This window comes from Salmo salar, chromosome 15 (assembly GCF_965601325.2).
Source record: "Salmo salar chromosome 15, fSalSal1, whole genome shotgun sequence".
Lineage (NCBI taxonomy): Eukaryota > Metazoa > Chordata > Actinopteri > Salmoniformes > Salmonidae > Salmo > Salmo salar.
In genome coordinates this window covers 91,213,733-91,235,628 of record NC_138305.1, presented here as the reverse complement: position 1 = coordinate 91,235,628, position 21,896 = coordinate 91,213,733, and the positions used below count along the sequence as shown (strand labels likewise).

Here is a 21,896-nt window from a genome sequence, read left to right as displayed (position 1 = left end):
GAGGACCGAGTTTTGGTAATCATGGGCTAACATATTACAAGTTGTGCATTAGTTTCGACATGTAGCCTATTTGAATCACGATGGAATGCAGACCATACATAGCGGTTTAAACCTGGTGCCTGGCGCATGGTTCACGACAACTGGACTGTTGTCATCACAGTTCTATGATTAGTGAGGATTAGGGTACATTTATAGGACTATTGTTCCACCCATATTGTACACTTTTCTCACCTTCCAATATTTAATGGATTGAACAATTTCATATGTCAACTTTCAGGATATATTCAGGATATATTTTTGATCCACCTATATATTTAGTGCGTAAAGGCTCTCCAACCCTGTTTATGTACGACTCATAAATACTTCCCTAACCCTAAATAAATGCCCTAAGTATTCTTTTAAATCTAATTGGTGCTGAAAATGAGACGTATATGCGTGTATTTAGATGGCTTTCTTTCATTGATCCCTATTCTTAACTTGTCTCTAGATACATTGTAATGAGTCTGTCGAGAAAATTCGAATTAACGGTACACCATATTTAAAGGATTGCTTTAGATAAATGTACTGAATGAAAACTCCAGGAGAAAATCTATTGGCCAGCAAGTGGGAGGGTTTTCAGCGGTTGAATTAAACGTATTCAGTGTGCTAGGGAGCCACATGTGCCTGCAAAGCCTGTTACACACCTGCATACCAACTATTGACAAGTACTTAAATAAAAACGCATAAAAACTCAATAGATTTCCTAAGTCTGAATTGGGCCAACAATGCATAAAAGAAACAACCAAAATACATTTTGCATGGTCTACATCTTACCTTTTCCTGCCATGTCGCAGTTCAAAACCACAATATGCCTTCAGGGAAAGAGCCACCATCAAATAGTTGTGTAAGTTGCAGAGTTTGACTGACAACCAATTTCAAAATTGGCTGTGCATCGCGTATTGACTATTAACAAAACAAACACTTAAGAGTTAGCAAGCCATTTCTTAATCGTGTCAGTGCGCCACACCGGTAATTGGTTACATCCTTGCCCATTAATTTCTATAGGAAATTACTCATGAAATCTGATCTTCTTATTTATTTGATCCAATGCAGCATCTTTTTGACCATGTATGCCGATACAAATGGAACAAGAATAATAAACTCGTCCCCACACACTCTACAGGTTGCTAGCTACCTGCTGTGGTCAGCCTTGAATCAGGATTAGAGTAATTGAGCCGTTTAAAAGGATGACCGTCCTGAAATCTTTAAGGGGAGGGCAGTGGGGACGTAGAGAAACTTCTGGTCAGTGGATATACATTTCAGCACCGTGGACAGCAACCGACCACTCAATAACAGGGAAGAGGGGCAAGTGTTGCAGTTGACACCTTGTGGGGGCATACTTTTATAGTATATTGGTTCTGGTACACAATGTCTCTTACTTCCAAGTGCAGCAGCATTCTCTTTACATTCATTTCTATATAGTTGATCATTAATAACAGTTGCATGCTACAGAGAAAATGTGTGATTCTATTTAGAAAAAGCTTTGTGTGCTTGAGCTTTTCCCAGCTGTGCTGACCAGGTACATGTTTTCAGTTATTGTGTGACCAGGCAGGCAGGATGAATCTATTCTTCTACTTTTATCATCAAATGTAATAAGTTATAATAGGCTGATTGAAAAATAAAATCATGACAAGATATTGCATATGTATTAAATAGAGTGTAAATACATTTTGACAGCATTGGAGAAAAAAAAAACATAACCGCAATAGTATAAGTCCATAGAAGGCACTGCTAAAAAGAAATACAACATTCTCAATGGAATAACATTTTACACAATGAAGGCAAACTGACATTAATGTTCTTGGCAACACATAATGCTTGGACAGAGACACATACATAATCCTGGTAAAAATGATTGGAATCCTAGCATCATAGAAGTAGAATTCATTGTATTTCTATTAAAAGCATACAGTTGTTCCACAATTGTCCTTGATCTGTCCCAACTCATTGAAACTTTCAACTGCATCAAATAGTAAAACCCAACAGCAGTAGAGGATGGACAATAACATAAAAAGTAGTGTGTTCAGAAGTTAGAGTAGTGGCTCATCAAACACCAGGTTTCCATGTAAAAAAAAAAATTGTAACCATAACGCTGGCGTTTCAATTTCATTTTAAAAACCATCTTATTGTAGCACTCTCCACACTCCATGTCTGTTAGGAGGACACATTTGCTTCTCAGAGCAGTATTTTAGCTCACATAATGTCAGCTTTCTGAGGATAAAATGCAGACTCTAATAAGGAGCTTGTCAAAGTGTGCAATATGACTTGTGGGGGAAAGAACCCATGACAGTTAGTGTGTGCATAAAAAAGGCTGCATAGAGTCCATAGAATTTGCAATCTGTAACACCACATTCGTGACACTGTGATATCATAATAATTTCACCACTGCTTTACTGTACTTCCCTCCTCTCTTCCTCTACTTTCCTCAGCCTCCCTCACCACCTCCCTGTCTCCCACTCTTAGTTTGAGAGGACTCGTTCCATTTAGGTCTCTATCCCCTACCACTGTGATTACATATCAGGACAGGATATGTAAAGGAACTTAGCTCAACATATTGATAACATTTATCCAGTCCTTTCCGATGTGTGAATAGGGATAGGTGCAAAAGATTGAAATAGAACCAGGCATCTCTCTACCCCTTCCTCTCCTCCCCCTCTAGGACCCAGCCTCCTGTTCCTGTCCTAGTGACTCCAGTAGGAGCCCCATGGGTGTTCTCTTCAGCCCAATGTTCTCCAGCTTGTTCTCCAACTTGTTCTTGAGGGTCCTCAGCCTAACAGAGGCGTGGATCAGTATCACTGTAAGAGAGATAGAGGTAGAGAGAAAAGAGAAATCAGGGGCATAACAAAGGGAGAGAGAGCCTGAGAGTGTTATGTTACAATATTGCTATAAGCCGAAGATTGATATATGTTTACGTTGTGGCAACAATAGTGGGGGCGAGGTGAAAGAGAGAATAAATACTAACAGAAGATGGGGAAGGCTATGCCGAAGAGGAAGACGGATACTCCTCCGAGCACTGTGATGAAGAGGAAGCTGGCCCCCAGGATGGCACCCAGGGCCAGGGATGGGTGGTTCCGTCGCAACTGTCTGATGGGGGCCTGGTTCTCTGCTGCCCACACAAACCCCATAAATATCAACGTCACCACTGTGGCCCCCAAGAAGAGGTGGAAGGGCCAGAAAAACCTGTCAGAGCAGGAGGGATATCATATGAATTCGTATTGGTCACATACACATGGTTAGCAGATGTTATTGCGAGTGTAGCGAAATGCTTGTGCTTCTAGTTCTGACAGTGCAGCAATATCTAACAAGTAATCTAACAATTCCACAACTACCTAATACACACAAATCTAAGTAAAGGAATAAGAATATATATACATATACATATATGGATGAGCAATGACCGAGCAGCATAGGCAAGATATGAGATGAGTATTGCAAGATATGTAAACATTATTAAAGTGCCATTTTTAAAGTGACTAGTGATCCATTTATTAAAGTGGCCAAAGTGTTCAAGTCTGTATGTAGGCAGCAGCCTCTCTGTGTAGAGAAAAGGCTGATAGTGGATTTCTCTATATAGGTTAACTAAATTGTGTGTCACATTGATAAGGCCATGAATCCAATAAAATGATTAATCAGTGCATTATCACAGCCAATGGCTTGTTAGCTAGCTTATACATGATTATGTTGATTATGGACCCAGCACATCCATTTCCACAGAATTTGTGATGGCTCACATTACAATAGTAGCTACTATAGAGCTTTCCAGCTTGTAGTCCTAAAAAACGGAAATGAGTTACCTCTTGTTGGTTCAGTCATTCCTATTGGGAAAAGCAATGGGGAAAGAATAGGGCTTTGGGATGAACGCCGAAAATAAGGTCTGGGGTTAACACAGGCTTAGATCTTATACGTTTTGTTCTATGAGATAATATTAATATGTTAACATGACCTTTATGACTTATGAAGCCTTTATATACTTTTTGTATTACATAAATGCTTCAAAATTCACAAAAAGTTAGGTTAGCCGATTAAGATTATCATAGAACAAAACGTATAAGACCTCCTAAACCTGTGTTGACAACAAAACCCTACTAAAACGCCATTAATTTCCACATAGTCTTTGTCCAACGAACCATGGAGCAGCCTACAAAAAGACGCCATTACTATTTATCTCCATAGCTGTGGTTTCATGCAACAAACGACCACTTCAGAAACATACCCTACTATTCCCAGGAATGTCAAAAACGAGACGAAATAGTTGGACTGGTAATACAGCAAGTTATTTATGATCCGATTGTTCCATCTCTCCAGATGACGAATGTCTCGCACGGCGAACCGAGACGAATTCAAAACAAAATCATCCAAGGTTCGGATAGGAGGCGGCTGCACGTCCATTTTCACAATTTTCAATCTAAAAACGAACATCTCCCATTACTCAAAGCGGCGGTAGGGGCGTGTTCGATTACGGACTTGTTCAAGAGAATCAACTGCTGCTTACTTGATCGCGTCAGAGGCTGATTAATGCCACAACCAGTGCGGCAATCAATATACGGTCATTGATTAGAAGGAATTCAGGAGCCACACAAGAATCAACAATTTCAATAATTTTCCCAGTCAATTACACTGTAAACATTTATTTTTCTGCATCATAAATACATTAAAACAAACAACTATTGTACAGCATTCTATACATTACAAAACATATCTTCATTGTGTCACAAAACCATCTCATTTTTCTCAACACAATAACACAGAGATGGAGTAAGAAAGTGCTTTGGTTCATCAAAGTGGATAGACCTTATAGTGCTTAGATGGTGGGAATGTCTAGTAATCCATGGCATAGTGGCAGGCATCCAATGAAGGTAGTGACATAAACAGCAGAACAAATGAGCCGTGACTGTATTTGGTCATGACATGCCATTCCATCACATTTGTGATGTGACACAGACCCTTATAAGCCATACAATTATAAAAGAGGAGAGGAAATGAAATGATAGTGCAGTTCTCCTCCCTCAGTGCATTGCATTTTAAAAGCAAGAGAAAATATATCCGTTTTGAACGGCATTGATTGTGCCATAACTGACACACTTCTGATAAGATTGAGGGAATTTCTAATCCTAAATCTTGGCATCCCATACTTGTATGCCTGTATTAATGCCTATACATTTTCAGCTACCCATTCTATTTCTGTAGCTGTGGTAATAAAGCACCAACATTCTTACAGTCACCATAAATGTATCTGATAAAAGTGTGTATTATTCGGGACTACTCAGAAGGAACACTGGTGTACCGGTATACACAAACATATATTCATAAATAACTCAAATCAACTGTAATCTAGCCCTGAGGAATAACACTAAAGTGCATCTACATTCTTATTGCCATTGAGAGGATGGGGGCTTAGATTAGATATTTCCATTCCCCTGAGGATGCTGACACCTGTGTGGTCAGGTGATAGAGCGCCTCTCTAGTCAGAGACTGTCACAGTATGTAGGGCTGTAGCTAGGCTCAGTAGCTCCAGACCAAGTTGGGTTCTACTGGAACCCAGTCTGCTGTTGGCTGGCATCCTTCGGAGGAAGCTGTCTGGGGTCATACACAAAGGGATTCGCTGGATAGGAGAAAGAGACATAAAAAACTGATTTGTCATGTCTACTAGTTACTGCTGTGTGGTGGTTTTTCATTCTATAGCTAGAGGCTCTCTCTAAACATTACTTACGGTTCTGAAACTGCTGTGCTGTGTATCTGGTGAGAAGGATCCCAAAGCCCTCGATCAGGGCCAGTAGGATGCCCCCCATCATAGCTGACCCCATCATAGCCAAGGGCCCACCTGAGAAGAGCACAAAGCCAACAGTCAAACCCTTGAGGTAATCTGACTTTGTTGGGTCGGTGGGGCAAGATGGTCAGGCAGGGGGTGGGGATGTTCTCAGATTAGAGGGTCTAGAAAAAAAAAAATATATAAATATATATATATATATATATATATATATATATATAAATATATTCGCTGGATAGGAGAATATATTTATACCAAATTTAAATTATTGTCAAATAAATGTTTGCTTCAACACTCACTGCGTGCAGCCAAGACTGCCCCAGTCATCGCTCCACTAGTTATAGAGTTCCAGGGATCCTCTTTCCCTCGAATATGGACCAGACCACAGTCGATCGTTGAGAAAAGTCCACCCCACACAGCAAAGCTACCTACAGGAACATCACATAAACTGTTAGTGAGAAATAAACAAACAGTGATGATGGGGTTTGTACTTTGTGCTGTACGAGAGAGAACTCCTGTAGAGACAGTGACCCTTACCGCCAATCTGTGGAGCTCTTATTCTCACAGCATTGGCACTACCTTTTAGTCTGTGCTGAAAGCCCTGTGCAGAGATGGAAAAAAGGATTGAATCACTGTGCTGATATTGATCTTAAAATATATTTAATATGCTCAGAGAAAGTATTTTAAAAACTCACCACAGGAGCGTTCCGAAAGCCCTTGATTGACTGGAATACCCCTCCGCCAATTGTCCCCATGGTGAATGCACCACCACAATCATCTACTATTCTCCAGGGACTGATAAGTGTGTGTAAAAGACATGGGTAAATAAACCACAATACTGACAGATTCAACAGAAATCCTTTGTCTATCTATGCATAAATGTGTAGGCTTATTACCGATTTAAACGTTATATATATATACACACACACACTACTATAATATTTAAATAGCTAATATTATTATTAGGATACTAATTAAAAACCATTATCAAACATTTTATAAAGACCATTTATAAAAAGGCTATTTTAAAGAGCAACTGAATGCACCGATTCTGCCTGTGTTTTTCTGTTGCTCATTACGAAAAACGAGATTTCAGTCTTTGGAGTGTGGTTTGATGTGGCAGTTACTAATGTTTGTCCCCCATGAGATACCATAGGAACAAAGCTATATCCCTTCCTCAAAATAGTCTGAACTAATCTAAGAATACTCAAGAAAATCTGTAATTACTTTTGAGTTTTTTTTCTGATAAGGTTTTATTCACGCAATTGTACATCTACCTAAAGTGTTTGCTGCGGTATTTCTCAGGTAAAAACATGCACAGTGTTGTCTTAAGTAAACAAAGTCCGATTCACTGAGCTGCTGGGCAGGTCTGTGTGTTCTGCAATATGGATTGGATAAAGTGCAAAGTGTAATCACCGCAGCAGTATATATCCCGTATTGGTGGGCATTATAGGAAATAAAAAAACAACCCTAAAGTAAGTCCTGACGAACTCTTGTACACAACATTTTATAAAACTCACCGTTAAAAGATACTGACTTTACGACCAAAATGTATATACTTACACTTTGTCAATTTTTGGCACTGGAATAAATGTTTGATATGCCATATGCCGTTTTCAACGAGAGAAGTTGGTTCTCGATTTCAATTCTCATTTAAAGCAAGGAGTTAAATAAAGGTTAAATAATTCTTTTTTAAAAAGGACAAGTAAGCACCAGATTTCTCTTAAGGTTACTGATAGCTAATTCAACCATCATTTTTGTAATGACTCAGGCATGAAAGGCATAACCATATGGGGAAGCGTACTCTTTAACCATGTATGTTGGCTAAAGAGAGATCGGACCAATATTGAAAACGGTTTACTTAATTCTCTGCCTAATCTGAAATGTACTTTACCAAGGTTCACGGGCATATTCCTCCATGTTTGTTGTTGCTGTGACGACACATTTATGAGACGAAGGAATTGGGTTGGTTCACGTGCGTTCTTTTCGCCAGTCTGAAGCGACGCTGCGTAGGTGGCTAGTTGTTTGCAATTTTGCATTGTTTCTGGTAGACTGGCAGCCACAAAACTGGATAGAGCCATAGCTTCAAAAATCAGGAGACTGCGTTTCTATATTTCCCGACTTCAAAATAGAAATGCAGATACAGCAGACATGTTAGCACGTGAACCTGGACCCACCCGCAAATAATGACATAATCCTAGTGCTGTTTCTATTATCACTGAGGGGGCTAGCTAGCTAGATTTCACTCCACATCTGAAATTAAGTAGCTAAGGACAATTTTGGCTGCAGGTAACTATAAACCGGGCTTTTAGTTGTATTCACATTTGATTACATTAACGTTTCCCTTAAATTACGGCTAATTTGGATTGTCTGGAAACGTTAGTTTGCAGGCTACAATACTGATGCTTAGACGCGAGTGAGCTAACGTTAGCTACACGTACTTTTTTTTTTTTTTTTTATCTAGCCAACTACCGGTAATGTCTTTTGGCAATAACTGTGTGAGTGAGGCTAGTTATAATCATGTATTTTCTCTTAGGATGCCTCTACCCTCGGCGTTACTGGCTCGCCTAGCCAAAAGAGGGATTCTTAAGCACTCAGATGAAGGTATGGCAACAAACTGTTCCAAACAATGTAATTTATACTCACTAAAAATGTTAGCTGTCATTCACCAGCACTACTTGTCTCTAGATGTGGAGATCATTGCTGAGGACTACGACGACAACAATGTAGATTATGAGGCCACTGCCCGTGAGAATTTACCTCCCAACTGGTACAAAGTATTTGACCCTATTTGGTAAGCACTCTTTCAGATTCTCTACTAAATCTGTAAATTGTACAACACCCATTGGCTATGGCTACTGGACAGCAGCTATGATGGAGTGATTTATTTTTGTTCATAGACTAAGATTCCATGTATTTTGTATCTTCAGTGGTCTGCCATACTACTGGAATGTGGACTCTGACCTGGTTGCCTGGCTGTCCCCAACCGACCCCACATCTATGATAACCAAAGCTGCCAAGATGTTGAGGGGTAAGAAGAGTCCTAGCATGACCCCCCAGTAGGAGACTTGTATGTATTCAGACTCAATATTTAGGATGGATTTGATTGACATTCATTAACCCCAATATTCTGTTTTTCTGTCTTACAGCAGAAGTTGGAGAGGACAGAGAGAGGGAGCGAGAACCTGAAATGGATAGGGAAAGAGGAAGGAATGATGGGAGGGAGAGAGACAGACGGATGCAGAGAAGAGAAGACGCTGCCCCTTATAGCAAGAACAAGCGAGGAGGTAAAGATTCATAACCTTCCTCCGGAGGGACGTTGCATTTCTTGCTCCAAACAAATATTGCAAGCATAAACAATTGAATGAATTGTATACACTTGCTAACAGGTCTCAACTCTTTCAGGGAGGAAGGTTGAGGAGATGGACCCAATGGATCCCAGTGCTTATTCCGATGCTCCCGCGTAAGGCCACTGACCCAACCATAGTGGTCATTCATCACCACTCTTTTCCCCCTGCTCTGTATCTAAGATTTATTTTCCTTCCCACAGGGGCAATTGGTCCACTGGCTTGCCCAAGCGCAATGAGGCGAAGACGGGGGCAGACACCACGGCATCAGGGCCTTTGTTCCAGCAGCGTCCGTACCCCAGCCCTGGAGCTGTACTCAGGGCCAACGCTGCCAATAAAAAGCCCCCCAGTGATTATGATGACTGACCACAGGGCTACAAACTGAGGGAAACACAGAACTGTGGGCTCCTGGTCTGCACGTTTGTCTCTGACGTTACCGTTCTATTCTCAATCCATACACAACATGGAATGTGAGACTCCTGACCAAGCTTATCCAGTGAGGCAAATACATTCATGTGCTTCAGTACATGTGTAAATATTACTTGGATTTATTTTTCTATTGCTCAAATGTTACCTGCAGGCTACCTTTTTAATGATCATCAGATGAGTGGCATTTCTAAATAAATGACTAATTTTGTTTAAAAGAATTGACTTGAACTGGTGTTTTTCCTTTGGAGAGGCTATTGCAGGAAACCTAGCAAATAAAAAATAAAAAAAGGCATAATTCTGAATATTGTAGTATGGCCAACATGATTTTGCCACATTTGAGTTAGGACAAAGCACAATAAAATGGCTTTGCTTTTGACATGATTTTATTAAAAAAGGTACTCTGTGTACATACAGAGAAACTTGCATTTTATAACAAAGTGTAAAATGTAGACATTACATATCCACTAAGAGGACGTTGGGGCATCAGTGTTGTAGTAGAGGGTAAACACCGTTTACACACTTGTGCACAAGAGTTCACCCACCTAACACGGGTAAATGCATTGAAAGTACAGGGAATGTTACTTTCTTCACACTTTCTTTTTTAACCACTGCATCACGAGTTGAGCAGGTAAGACCAGAGAGGGTCAGTGATCTCCCCCTCCTACATAATGGCAGATGGAGTCATAGTCCAGGGTGAAGACTTTCTCCTCATATCTGTCCAGCTGCACCATGGCTCTGCTTTGGTCTTTGTCCCTCTGGAGGATACGGCCCACCTGAAACACCACATAATTGACAACGGACCCTTTAAAATATGTACTTAAACATACCCAATCTTGTAGGCCTTCAATCCAATCAGTAATGAAAGCTATGAAACAGAAATCAGCATGGATATTTTACAGGCAAAATGATAATGATGAGCCAGCCAACCCATCCACTCACCTGCCCTCTGTGTTCACCGAGTACAACCATGATGTCCTCCGAGTCACTCTTTGGCACAATGGTCTCTAGCATTGTCTGTTTAACATCTACGTTATCATAAAGACAAGGGCATCATTGAGTAAAAAAAATACCATTTAAAAGCATATGGGTTGGAGTGAGTAGAATATAATTCAGCAGTAAACCGAAGACTCATGAACTCACCATCTAAGAATCTGCCTTCCTCAGTACGACACACACAGATGTTTGGCGTCAAGACATCCTCTATTCGCATCTACAAGAAACAAACATGGGATATTAAACTGATTCTAATGATCAACAACAGAACTGTTGTGGGCTGTAAAGTGTCAACAGGCAATGAGTTGCGATGATTTGTGTACCAGCGCCCCTTGTGTTAGTACCTTTGAATTGTAGTATCTTCCCCCTTTGAAGGCTTTATCTACAAAGCGAACTTTCAGGTCTCTCTGGAGCCAGGGGGGAGAAGCAGGGGGTAGCTTCGCCATAGGCTTCTCTCTGAGGAGAGAAGGAAAAGGTGATATGCGAGGATCAAGAAAAAATTACATTACAAAATCTGAAGCAATCTACCCATACCTTTTCATTATTTGTTAAAAGCTGCAATATGTAACTTTTTGGGCGACCTGACCAAATTCACATAGAAATGTGAGTTATAGATCTTTAATTGAAAGAAAGTCTAAGAAGCGGTAGATATGTTCTATTTCTATGCTTCCCGGTCTTAAGTTTATTTTCGCATTATACTTTCGGTTTTGTACACCAGTTTCAAACAGCTGAAAGTACAATATGTTTGGTTTAATGAAAATACATTTCACAGCAGTTTAGATGGTACAATGATTCTCTACACAATCTATTGCTTGTTTTATCAAACTGAAATTAGGCAAACTATTAGAATTTTAGCAACCAGGAAATGGCGGAGCGATTTCTGCATATTGCACCTTTAACAAATTAAATGGCGTGAGTAAATAATTGCTTCATATTTGTATTTCTATGAACGAGTACTATATTTCATTATAAACTAATCCAAGTCATATTCGTTATCCGCTTGTATTTATTATAAATATTACACTTCCAACATCAAATATTTTCAGGATACTCTACCTGTCCTGACTTGAATCCTGATGTTTCCTTTTTCTTTGATCCTTCCCTCCATCTCTGTCCCTCTCAGAAGATCTATCTTTCTTCCTCTCATCTTCATTATTCCTTTCTTTCTCCTTCTCTTCCCGTCTCTGCCGTTCCTTCTCTTTCTCCTTTTCTTTGTGGGCCCTGCTGAGGCGACCTGTTTTGAAGAAAGATAGTATTACAGGGGACTCCATTAAACAGTTGCATAAGCATTATCAAGTAGTCTCATCTGCATCATCGATAATAATAGTGCTGATACACATTTACCTGTTCAGCAATAACAAATAAGCCACAGAAGAGCAGTAAAATTAGCCTGTGCATAAACACATGAGCACCAGTATTATTTGACTGGTATCCCTGATGTGTGAATCTCCCTCCACTTTTGGAACAGGTCTGTCTGATTACTGATAATAGAAGCAGTAACAGCATGGCTGTTTGTGGTTTAAATGGATATGGCCAGATTGCTCCTTTTCACACAGTGGCTCAAATGTCAGTTAGCTAGAGAGAGCTCAGCTCATCACTCACCCGACCATTTTTTGCCCTTCTTGTCTGGAACCTTCCATCTTATGTAGAGGGGGTATCTCACAATATTGCACAGAAGACAATAATATTGGAAATAATGACGGAAAGAAAATTTCCATGACTCCCTGTTTGCTCAATTTGTCCAGTATTTTACTGAGAACAGGTTCAATGTCATTTCATAGAGCATTCACAATGATGTCAGAAGACAGACTTACTGAGGTCTTTGCAGTTTTTATCATATTCTGTGCGGTCAACCAGTTTCAGTGCATATTGACTGATTGTCACTGTCCTGCTACCAATTGCGAGCTTAACCACTACTCGTGCATTGTCCGGATCAACCCCTTCAATCTGTAACAAGAATGGTATGGTAATGAGAAGGAGGGCGAGACAAAACAGTCAATCCCTGTGAAAATGCACAAGTAGAGGGGCAATAACATTTTAGCAAAGTGAAGTTAATTGTCTTGCTCTTTTTAAATAAGTCATCAAACTAGAACAACTATGACACAGAATATTGCCAGAATATAGACAGTGATATACCACAATGTCATGGTCTCAGGAGATTGCTGTTGCTTTCTGTGGTTTCAGACTCCAGACACACAAAGTCAGATATCTCACCTTCCCGTAAAGGTCCTTGTGTGCTCCAGACTCAACCAGCACATGGCTTCCAGGCCCCAGGACGAGGGTCTCCTCCTTCCGCTCCTCGCCTGGCTTGGGGGGCCTCCGGGGCCCACTGGGCTCCAGGTCTCTTATGGAAGAGCGATCAGCTCCCAGACCAAGACCCTTAGGCCTCAGCTGGTGCTCTATAGGCTTCACATCTCTTGAGAAAGAAAAAGACAAAAGAAATACTGATGCAATAAGCATGTGTAACCGATGTGAAATGGCTAGCTAGTTAGCGGTGGTGCGCGCTAATAGCGTTTCAATCGGTGACGTCACTCGCTCTGAGACTTTGAAGTAGTTGTTCCCCTTGCTCTGCAAGGGGCTTTTGTGGCGCAATGGGTAACGATGCTTCGTGGGTGTCAGTTGTTGATGTGTGCAGAGGGTCCCTGGTTCGAGCCCAGGTAGGGGCGAGGAGAGGGTCGGAAGCTATACTGTTACACATGGACACTATTGACATTATAAATAAAGCAGACAGAGAAACCTGGTTCTAAAAAGGCATTAACAACTATTTATAATAAATACACACACACACACACAGTACCAGTCAAAAGTTTAGACAATTACTCATTCCAGGGTTTCTCTTTATTTTGACTATTTTCTACATTGTAGAATAATAGTGAAGACATCAAAACTATGAAATAACACAAATGGAATCATATAGTAACCAAAATAGTGTTAAACAAATGAAAATATATTGTACATTTGAGAATCTTCAAAGTAGCCACCCTTTGCCTTGATGACAGTTTTGCACACTCTTGGCATTCACTCAACCAGCGTCATGAGGTAGTCACCTGGAATGCATTTCAATTAACAGGTGTGCCTTGTTAAAAGTTAATTTGTGGAATTTCTTTCCTTCTTAATGCATTTGAGCCAAGGTAGAGGTGGTATAGAGAAGATAGCCCTATTTGTTAAAAGACGAAGTCCATATTATGGCAAGAACAGCTCAAATAAGCAAAGAGAAACGACAGTCCATCATTACTTTAAGACATGAAGGTCAGTCAATCCGGAAAATGTCAAGAACTTTGAAAGTTTCTTCAAGTGCAGTTGCAAAAAATATCAAGCGCTATGATGAAACTGGCTCTCATGAGGACCGCCACAGGAAAGGAAGACCCAGAGTTACCTCTGCTGCAAAGGACAAGTTCATTAGAGTTAACTGCACTTCAGATTGCATCCCAAAAACATTTTTCACAGAGTTCAAGTAACAGACACATCTCAACATCAACTGTTCAGAGGAGACGGCGTGAATCAGACCTTCATGGTCAAATTTCTGCAAAGAAACCACTACTAAAGGACACCAATAAGAAGAAGAGACTAGCTTGGGCCAAGAAACACGAGCAATGGACATTAGACCGGTGGAAATATGTCCTTTGGTTAGATGAGTCCAAATTTTAGATTTTTGGTTCCAACCGCCGTGTCTTTGTGAGACGCAGAGTAGGTGAACAGATGATCTCCGCTTGTGTGGTTCCCACCGTGAAGCATGGAGGAGTTGGTGCGGTGTGGGGGTGCTTTGCTGGTGACAATGTCTGTGATTTATTTTGAATTCAAGGCACACTCAACCAGCATGGCTACCACAGCATTCTGCAGTGATACTCCATCCCATCTGGTTTGCGCTTAGTGGGTCTATCATTTGTTTTTCAACAGGACAATGACCCAACACACCTCCAGGCTGGGTAAGGGCTATTTGATCAAGAAGGAGAGTGATGGTGCTGCATCAGATGACCTGGCCTCCACAATCACACGACCTCAACCCAATTCAGATGGTTTGGGATGAATTGGACAGCAGAGTGAAGGAAAAGCAGCCAACAAGTGCTCAGCATTTGTGGGAACTCCTTCAAGACAGTTGGAAAAGCATTCCAGGTGAAGCTGGTTGAGAAAATACCATGAGTGTGCAAAGCTGTCATCAAGACAAAGGGAGGCTACTTTGAAGAATCTCAAATATAAAATTTATTTGGATTTGTTGAACACTTTTTTGGTTACTACATGATCCCATATGTGTTATTTCATAGTCATGATGTCTTCACGATTATTCTACAATGTATAAATGGTCAAAATAAAGAAAAATCCTGGAATGAGTAGGTGTCCAAACTTTTGACTGGTACTGTATATATTTTTATTGTTAACTCCGCATTGTTAGAAAAGGACCTATAAGTAAGCATTTCCCTGTTAGTCTACACCCGTTGTTTACGAAGCACGAGACAAATACAATTTTATTTGAAGATTGACCATGAGAGAGAATACTCACTGTTTGAAGGTCCGTCCAATTCCCTCTCCTGCCTTCCAGCCCATCCCCTTCAGCATGGCTAACCCGTACGCCTCCACAGGAACACTGTCATAGTCTGCCTCTGTGGACTGAACATACAGCAACTGATCAGAAACACATCAGTCTTGATGCAGTCCCAGAAAGGGAGAACATTTTACATCACTCTTTACACACCCACTGGTAGTCTAAGGCTCTGTACATCTGATTGTGTCAGCCTGCCAGACAGTGCTTCCATAGACTGACAGATGCTTGTGTACGTCCGGACTCCATACACAATAAAAGTTGATGCCAATGTTGTTCTTATACAATCCTTTGGCTTTGGCTCAAGGCTCACAGACTCAGCCAGTCCAGGCTGACTGATGTCACCAACCACATCACAGCAGACCACAGCAGTGTAGAGAGATGCTGCCGCCATTAATGTGTGTACTCTCTGTCCCAGTGGTCATGCTCATCACTAGCTCCCTTGTGGGCTCTGTCTGCTCTAGGAGGAGCTGGGATCACTCTAATGGGGGGAGAAGCATGAAAGTGACCCAGAGGTGGAATGAGCCAACCCCTTCTGCATTTCTACAGTCAAGACAGATGTAAGATGACAGTGATGAGAGGGCGGTGGGAGGGGTATTGAGGAAGAGATGCACAAAGGAAGATGACTGTTGGTCTCTAGGTAGAGGGAGGGCGAGCAAGTGTCATCTCGTTCTTAAGACGCTGCCAGATCTGAAGTGTGTAAATATCCTGCGGTCAGCACTTTCACACAGTCTATGACTTCAGTCCCAGTTAAACTGGTCAGTCCACATGCCGCTGTCATTGTACACACTGTTGACCTGACTTACACACACTCTTGGTAATCCATCTCGCTCTTATTCACTCACCCTTATCATAACTTTCCATCTCTGTTTATGAATCAACTTCTCTCTCATGAGCTGAACCAATTTTCAATCCCCCTCTGTAAAAGTTGCCTTCCCTAATTCGATTTCACACATAACATTTGCTGTGAAAACACATTGAAGTTACTTTACAGCCCAATGAGAAAAGACCTAAGACCCAGACAACAAGAATCAGGCAGTCACAGACAAGGTTTCTCTGACCTTTAACCCATACTTACAGACTCTGGTCGCAGGTCCACCTTGATGTGGTCTCCATCCTCAAACCCCTGTGGAGCCTGGTTCTGCATCAGCAGGGGGATGGTGAGGTTGGGGTCTGCCTGGTCCCCATTTTTCCACTGGTCAAGCTGCCTCTGGGATTCTGAAAGATAGATGTGAAGTTGAAAGAGTGCTAACAGACTATACCCTGTGGATTCACAACATTAGGATAATTTCTCAGAGGCTATTTTCACTGAAGTAGTAACTGAAGCTGACGAACACAAACCTTCAATAATTTCTTTGACAGCCTGTGATTCCACTGAGTCCTGCTCCTGAGAGGGGGGTTGTGTTTTGGCTTTAACCCCTCCTCCATCACCGTGCCCCTGGACCAGGCCAGCTCTGTTTTCCTGCCTGCTGCACCAGCGGTTCCTTTGGATGAGTGGAATGATCAGCTCCTTCGGCTTCTCCACAGGATTGGTACTATGACAGACAAAACAGACAGAGGTAGAAAGCATTTACTAACTAGACAACAATTAGCTATACAAGGGCTACATCCCAATTATCTCTCCTTTCCCCCAGTGTGTGCCCTTGTTCACTTTCCTTCACTGATTTAATGACTGGTCTAAAAGATATTGTTGAAATTCCCACTAGCCCATGCCTCCACCAATCCAGATTTGTGGGAAATAGGGAACGATTGTACACACTTTAGGAGAAAGGAGATATTATTAGGACGCACCCCCAGTCTCTCGTGGACAGGCATCACATCGAGAAGCTGGTCGGCGCTCACGTGGGAAAACTGGGCTATGAGATTACTAGCTAGTATGCAAGGCTAACAGCCAGCAGAGCACACCAGGCGGGGGGCAGTAGAGTAAACAGCGGGTATTGAGGGGCCTTCGTATTGGGAGGAATGACGGATGACGAGATGATGCGAGGCAGAAAGAAGGGCGCTAGGTACAAACCGTACAAATCTAAGTCCACGCAACACAAACCAAGTACTTTGTCCTGCTTTGCTCTCCAGAGCAGAGCGCCGCTGAAAGGAGTGATAGCTGGGGTGGGGTGGATCAACTGAAGCTGAGGATCCCCGGTGTCTGTAATGCACGCCGTTTGGTGCAACGCAGACCTGGTGGTGAGCACGAGACTGAGGAGACAGTGTCCTTCTGAGTTTTGATGCATTGTGTTCACTGGATAAAGTCATGCTAAGGTACTGTATATAAATTATCCTGTAAGAGCTTTTGTTCCGAACCCACTATGGTGTTTCAAGTTTATGGTCATGTTGCAGCAATATGTACAGTACCAGTCAAAAGTTTGGACAAACCTACTCATTCTTTATTGGTACTATTTTCTACATTGTAGAATAATAGTGAAGACATCAAAACTATGAAATAACATAAAATACTGTTCAAAAGTTTGGGTTGACTTAGAAATGTCCTTGTTATTGAAAGAAAAGCACATTTTTAGTTCATTAAAATAACATGAAATTGATCAGAAATACAGTGTAGACATTGTTAATGTTGTAAATGACTATTGTAGCTGGAAACTGCAGATTGTTTATGGAATATCTACATAGGCGTACAGAGGCCCAATATCAGCAACCATCACTCCTGTGTTGCAATGGCATGTTGTGTTAGCGAATCCAAGTTTATCATTTTAAAAGGCTAATTGATCATTAGAAAACCCTTTTGCAATTATGTTAACAGAGCTGAAAATTGTCTTTCTGATTAAAGAAGCAATAAAACTGGCCTCTTTTAGACTAGTTGACTATCTGGAGCATCAGCATTTGTGGGTTCGATTACAGGCTCAAATGGCCAGAAACAAAGACCTTTCTTCTGAAACTCATCAGTCTATTTTTGTTCTGAGAAATGAAGGCTATTCCATCTGATAAATGAAGGCTATTCCATGTGAGAAATTGCCAAGAAACTGAAGATCTCGTACAACGCTGTGTACTACTCCCTTCACAGAATTGCGCAAACTGGCTCTAACCAGAATAGAAAGACGAGTGTGAGGCCCTGGTGCACAACTGAGCAAGAGGACAAGTATATTAGAGTGTCTAGTTTGAGAAACAGATGCCTCAAGTCCTCAACTGGCAACATCATTAAATAGTACCTGCAAAACACCAGTTTCAGCGTCAACAGTGAAGAGGCAAGTCCGGGATGCTGGCCCTGTAGGCAGAGTTGCAAAGAAAAAGCCATATCTCAGACTAGCCAATAAGAAGAAAATATTAAGATATATGGGGGGGTGGGGGAGGAGAAACACAGACACTGGACAGAGGAACTCTGCCTAGAAGGCCAGCATCCCAGAATCGCCTCTTCACTGTTGACATTGAGACTGGTGTTTTGCGGATACTATTTTTATTTAATGAAGTTGGCAATTGGGACTCCCAATCACGGCCAGGTGTGATACAGGCTGGATTCGAACCAGGGACTGTAGTGACACCTCTTGCACTGAGATGCAGTGCCTTAGACCGCTGCATTTAGGGTTAGATGGGGGGGATAAATTGCACCTCCATTTCCCATTTTTGTGAACAAAATGTGCAATTCACTTTCCGAACTGTGAAAGGCTGCAATACGCAACAAAGCGTCTAGTCTGCCGGAAAACCACATGGAGAAGAAGATCGCACCAGGTTCAAACAAGTGTAGCTAATACATAGCTAACAAACTAATACATGAATGGGCAGCAACATGTTTATTCAACACAGACTAGTAAAGTTATTAGCTAACTAGGCAACAACATGTACCTAATGGAACTGTATTTAGACACCAACGTTAGAAGAAAGCTAGATTTCTTACCTTAGCAATTCTTTCCCATCGACTCCGGTTAAATAATCTCGCTCATCTGCATCTATAGCTTCATCCCGACTAGATTTAAATTTACTTAAAGTTTTGCTAAAACCAAAAGATATAGCCCCTGCTTTTCTATCTCCTTGCTGCTGAACACTAGATGTTGAAGTATCAACATTACTGCAGTATTGTTCATGTTGCGACGACGCCATGTTTGCAATGTACGAGAGGAGACAAGAACAGAGAGCTTTGGGCAATATAGTTTTATATGCACCGACAGCGACTTGATGGATGCGTGAAGACACTACATTTCCCAAAATGCAATCGGCTAATGCCTTCATTATAGGGAATATTGTTATAGGCGGGTTTATTGCACATGCAAACAGGTTTTGTTGTTGTTGTTGGTTGTAGTCTATTTTTCCTTTCATATATGTTGTATTTTATATTAGAATAAACTTTAACGATTTTATGTCCAACCTGAGTTAATCCAATGAAAGTTCTGTGTATGGTCCATTACTTCAACTACAGCGTACTGTGTACTCATGTCAAAGTAGCCTAATGCTGAAAGACGAGCGCATCAGACAAACTAAATAAAGTGTATAATACTGTACACCACTTTCTCTAGGGGCAGTTCTTTCCCCCCATTTTCATTCCCTCCCCTCCATGCCCCACATCCCTTGGTGCTCATTTGCTTCATCACGTTTTTTTTCTCAGCTTTTTGTGACCGACAACATTATGCCAAACATAGCATGCAATTTTGACTTGTTCAATTGCCTCAAGCCATGGGTATCGCGCTCTGACAGCATCTCATCTGCAATTCCGTAACACCTCTGTCCAGATAAAACCAATTTCGTCGTCGTGTCTTTTCTTTACATGAATGGTCTCAACTACAGTGTAAAAATCGTTTGAAAGTCTATAACCACACTGATATATCAAAAGAAGATCAAAAGCTAAGGAATATACCTAGAAGAAAGCAGGATATTATGAAGGTGAGCGTCAGTGACCGGGTTCGTGTGTTAGCTTATCGATATTGTATCCCTTAACAAACAAGTAATATCCCACTGTACACAGACGTCAATTCAACGTCTATTTCACGTTGGTTCAATGTAATTTCATAGACATTACGTGGAACCAACGTTGATTCAACCAGTGTGTGCCCAATGGGATAGCCCCATAATAAATGAAAACACCCATGCCATGTACCATTATCATAATTAACAACAGCCCGGTGTATAGACTACCGGCTCAGGCTCTTCATTTAGAGTAAACCTGTCAGATGTTTCGCCTGACAGTTTTTTTTCGTCTGTCAGATCATCGCGGGTCTCGTGCTCAGCTGTAGAGCATCCTCGTTGTTCATGACACACAAGTCTCCACTACAGTGTCCAAATACTCTGTCTGGCGTGCACATTGGGTCTGAGTGTCTGCAGAAACTGTCGATAACAGCTGTCAATAAACGCGCGTTAGTCCGATTTCAAATAGCTTGTATTGAATTAATGTAGAATAGAAAACTATTTGGCATTTATTTTGTAATATTCAATTCAGTGACCGTTGGGGTCAAGTGTAGTTTCGGTCGGGTGAATGTATATAGACGCGTTTAAACGGCTCCTCTTTGAACGGCTAAATTGCTTGAAAAGAATGTGTGTATGTCAGCGCCAAGGCAGGTCAGTATTTTACCCTGAATATTACGTATTGTGAGACTGTGGGCTCGTGAGACAGAGAATAAGGGAGGGGAGATCTTATTGATAAATGTAACAGTTGACTGGTCAAAATGGACCCGTAGACTGTAGCTTTTAATTTTGTTTAGGTACTTTAATGTTTTGTTATTACAGTATAGTCAGAATGTGATTTTGTTTCTCACCATAAAGTACGTATTAGGCATAGCCTAATTATTTTCTAAGAAGTAAGTGTTATTTGTGTTTCTGTAATTAAGACAGTCTCAACATGCTAAGAAATATAATTTCCTTTTATTGTTGGATTCTGTGTTATACCCAAACAAAAATGTAAAAGGTAATAATGACAAAAGTGTATTATAAGTTTGTCTACTGTAACAGTGTTTACATAGATACAGCTTTGACATATTTCATGCCTACAACATCTAGTGTGCTTGACAAACAGCTTGTATGTTGTTGATGAAATGATGTGTGCAGATGTGCTTTATTATCTGTAAGAAAGCCTTTGTGTTATTGTGTGTGCTTCACTGTCAATTGGTGTGTAGGGTGTGTCCCTGCTTGTGAGAGCCTGACTTCACACTGAGCATTGCTCTGGGTTCTAGGAGCAGTCAAGGTTATAGTGGTATTATGAATCATTAATTAAGTCCAAGAGAACCAGAGACATGTGTCACTATCTCAGACCCTTGTGCTTTGAGAACACTGTCCCTCGCACCTTGACAAACACTGTATCTCAGAGAGACCTGATCTGACCTGATCTGATCTCAGAGAGACCTGATCAAACACTGTATCTCAGAGAGACCTGATCTTTCCCTCTCATACCCCCAAGTTTACCCTTTTTTTTTTTATTATTATTTTTTTTACATTTTAGTCATTTAGCAGACACTCTTATCCAGAGAAACTTACAGTAGTGAGTGCATACATTTTCATTTGTACTGGTCCCCCATGGGAATCAAACCTACAACCCTAGCATTGCAAGTGCCATGCTGCACCATCTGAGCCATACAGGACCACAGTTCTTGAGTGTTGACTTTTCAGGATCTTGTTTGTGGAATCAATCAATCAATCAATCAAATGTATTTATAAAGCCCTTTTTACATTAGCCAATGTCACAAAGTTCTGTACAGAAACCCAGCCTAAAACCCCAAACAGCAAGCAATGCAGATGTTGAAGCTCGGTGGCTAGGAAAAACTCCCTAGAAAGGCTGGAACCTAGGAAGAAACCTAGAGAGGAACCAGGCTCTGAGGGGTGGCCAGTTCTCTTCTGGCGGTGCCGGGTGGAGATT

The 21,896-nt window shown here is 41.2% G+C and overlaps 4 protein-coding genes across 6 annotated transcripts; 1 reads left to right on the top strand and 3 right to left on the bottom strand.

Moving 5' to 3' along the window:
- Window positions 1-1,663: 1,663 nt before the first annotated feature.
- LOC106572442 (PRA1 family protein 2) lies at window positions 1,664-4,528 on the bottom strand. Its single transcript, XM_014146626.3, has 3 exons — window positions 4,253-4,528; window positions 3,002-3,219; window positions 1,664-2,834 (listed from the first exon to the last, which is right to left on the bottom strand). Exons 1-3 carry the CDS (start codon window positions 4,456-4,458, stop codon window positions 2,695-2,697), a joined length of 564 nt encoding a protein of 187 aa, XP_014002101.1. The 5' UTR covers window positions 4,459-4,528; the 3' UTR covers window positions 1,664-2,694.
- Window positions 4,529-4,635: 107 nt separating this feature from the next.
- On the bottom strand, window positions 4,636-7,865 carry LOC106572441 (mitochondrial import inner membrane translocase subunit Tim17-B). Its single transcript, XM_014146625.2, has 6 exons — window positions 7,701-7,865; window positions 6,502-6,601; window positions 6,344-6,407; window positions 6,106-6,234; window positions 5,750-5,860; window positions 4,636-5,641 (listed from the first exon to the last, which is right to left on the bottom strand). Exons 1-6 carry the CDS (start codon window positions 7,724-7,726, stop codon window positions 5,568-5,570), a joined length of 504 nt encoding a protein of 167 aa, XP_014002100.2. The 5' UTR covers window positions 7,727-7,865; the 3' UTR covers window positions 4,636-5,567.
- On the top strand, window positions 6,970-9,800 carry LOC106572440 (polyglutamine-binding protein 1). 3 transcript variants are annotated; one of them, XM_082962153.1, is made up of 7 exons: window positions 6,970-7,281; window positions 8,343-8,410; window positions 8,495-8,600; window positions 8,737-8,837; window positions 8,956-9,093; window positions 9,212-9,269; window positions 9,357-9,800. In XM_082962153.1, the coding sequence occupies exons 2-7, from the start codon at window positions 8,344-8,346 to the stop codon at window positions 9,517-9,519; spliced, it is 633 nt and encodes a 210-aa protein (XP_082818279.1). In that variant the 5' UTR covers window positions 6,970-7,281; window position 8,343; the 3' UTR covers window positions 9,520-9,800. The 3 variants fall into 3 exon arrangements, with proteins under 3 accessions (XP_082818279.1, XP_082818280.1, XP_082818278.1); XM_082962154.1 differs by lacking the exon at window positions 6,970-7,281 and adding an exon at window positions 7,816-8,095 and having other exon boundaries at window positions 8,959-9,093; XM_082962152.1 differs by lacking the exon at window positions 6,970-7,281 and adding an exon at window positions 7,816-8,095.
- A 147-nt stretch (window positions 9,801-9,947) lies between these two features.
- On the bottom strand, window positions 9,948-19,193 carry LOC106572439 (G-patch domain and KOW motifs-containing protein). Its single transcript, XM_014146623.2, has 11 exons — window positions 18,954-19,193; window positions 16,454-16,647; window positions 16,191-16,330; window positions 15,074-15,180; window positions 12,790-12,991; window positions 12,390-12,522; window positions 11,632-11,809; window positions 10,920-11,031; window positions 10,723-10,792; window positions 10,522-10,607; window positions 9,948-10,355 (listed from the first exon to the last, which is right to left on the bottom strand). The coding sequence occupies exons 1-11, from the start codon at window positions 19,154-19,156 to the stop codon at window positions 10,227-10,229; spliced, it is 1,554 nt and encodes a 517-aa protein (XP_014002098.2). The 5' UTR covers window positions 19,157-19,193; the 3' UTR covers window positions 9,948-10,226.
- Window positions 19,194-21,896: the final 2,703 nt, after the last annotated feature.

What these genes read in the sequence shown, in the direction of transcription:
- LOC106572442 (XM_014146626.3), bottom strand. Translation starts at nt 4,458, where the DNA reads ATGTTCGTTTTTAGATTGAAAATTGTGAAAATGGACGTGCAGCCGCCT. An exon ending in ACATTCCTGGGAATAGTAGG is followed by an intron (nt 3,220 to 4,252) that starts GTATGTTTCTGA and finishes CTGCTCTGACAG; the next exon opens with GTTTTTCTGGCCCTTCCACC. An exon ending in CATAGCCTTCCCCATCTTCT is followed by an intron (nt 2,835 to 3,001) that starts GTTAGTATTTAT and finishes TCTCTCTTACAG; the next exon opens with TGATACTGATCCACGCCTCT.
- LOC106572441 (XM_014146625.2), bottom strand. Translation starts at nt 7,726, where the DNA reads ATGGAGGAATATGCCCGTGAACCTTG. An exon ending in GCTTTCGGAACGCTCCTGTG is followed by an intron (nt 6,408 to 6,501) that starts GTGAGTTTTTAA and finishes ATCTCTGCACAG; the next exon opens with GGCTTTCAGCACAGACTAAA. An exon ending in AAGAGCTCCACAGATTGGCG is followed by an intron (nt 6,235 to 6,343) that starts GTAAGGGTCACT and finishes ATGTTCCTGTAG; the next exon opens with GTAGCTTTGCTGTGTGGGGT.
- LOC106572440 (XM_082962153.1), top strand. Translation starts at nt 8,344, where the DNA reads ATGCCTCTACCCTCGGCGTTACTGGCTCGCCTAGCCAAAAGAGGGATT. An exon ending in AAAGTATTTGACCCTATTTG is followed by an intron (nt 8,601 to 8,736) that starts GTAAGCACTCTT and finishes TTGTATCTTCAG; the next exon opens with TGGTCTGCCATACTACTGGA. An exon ending in AGCTGCCAAGATGTTGAGGG is followed by an intron (nt 8,838 to 8,955) that starts GTAAGAAGAGTC and finishes TCTGTCTTACAG; the next exon opens with CAGAAGTTGGAGAGGACAGA.
- LOC106572439 (XM_014146623.2), bottom strand. Translation starts at nt 19,156, where the DNA reads ATGGCGTCGTCGCAACATGAACAATACTGCAGTAATGTTGATACTTCA. An exon ending in GGAAGGCAGATTCTTAGATG is followed by an intron (nt 10,608 to 10,722) that starts GTGAGTTCATGA and finishes ATGATAACGTAG; the next exon opens with ATGTTAAACAGACAATGCTA. An exon ending in TCGGTGAACACAGAGGGCAG is followed by an intron (nt 10,356 to 10,521) that starts GTGAGTGGATGG and finishes GTGGTGTTTCAG; the next exon opens with GTGGGCCGTATCCTCCAGAG.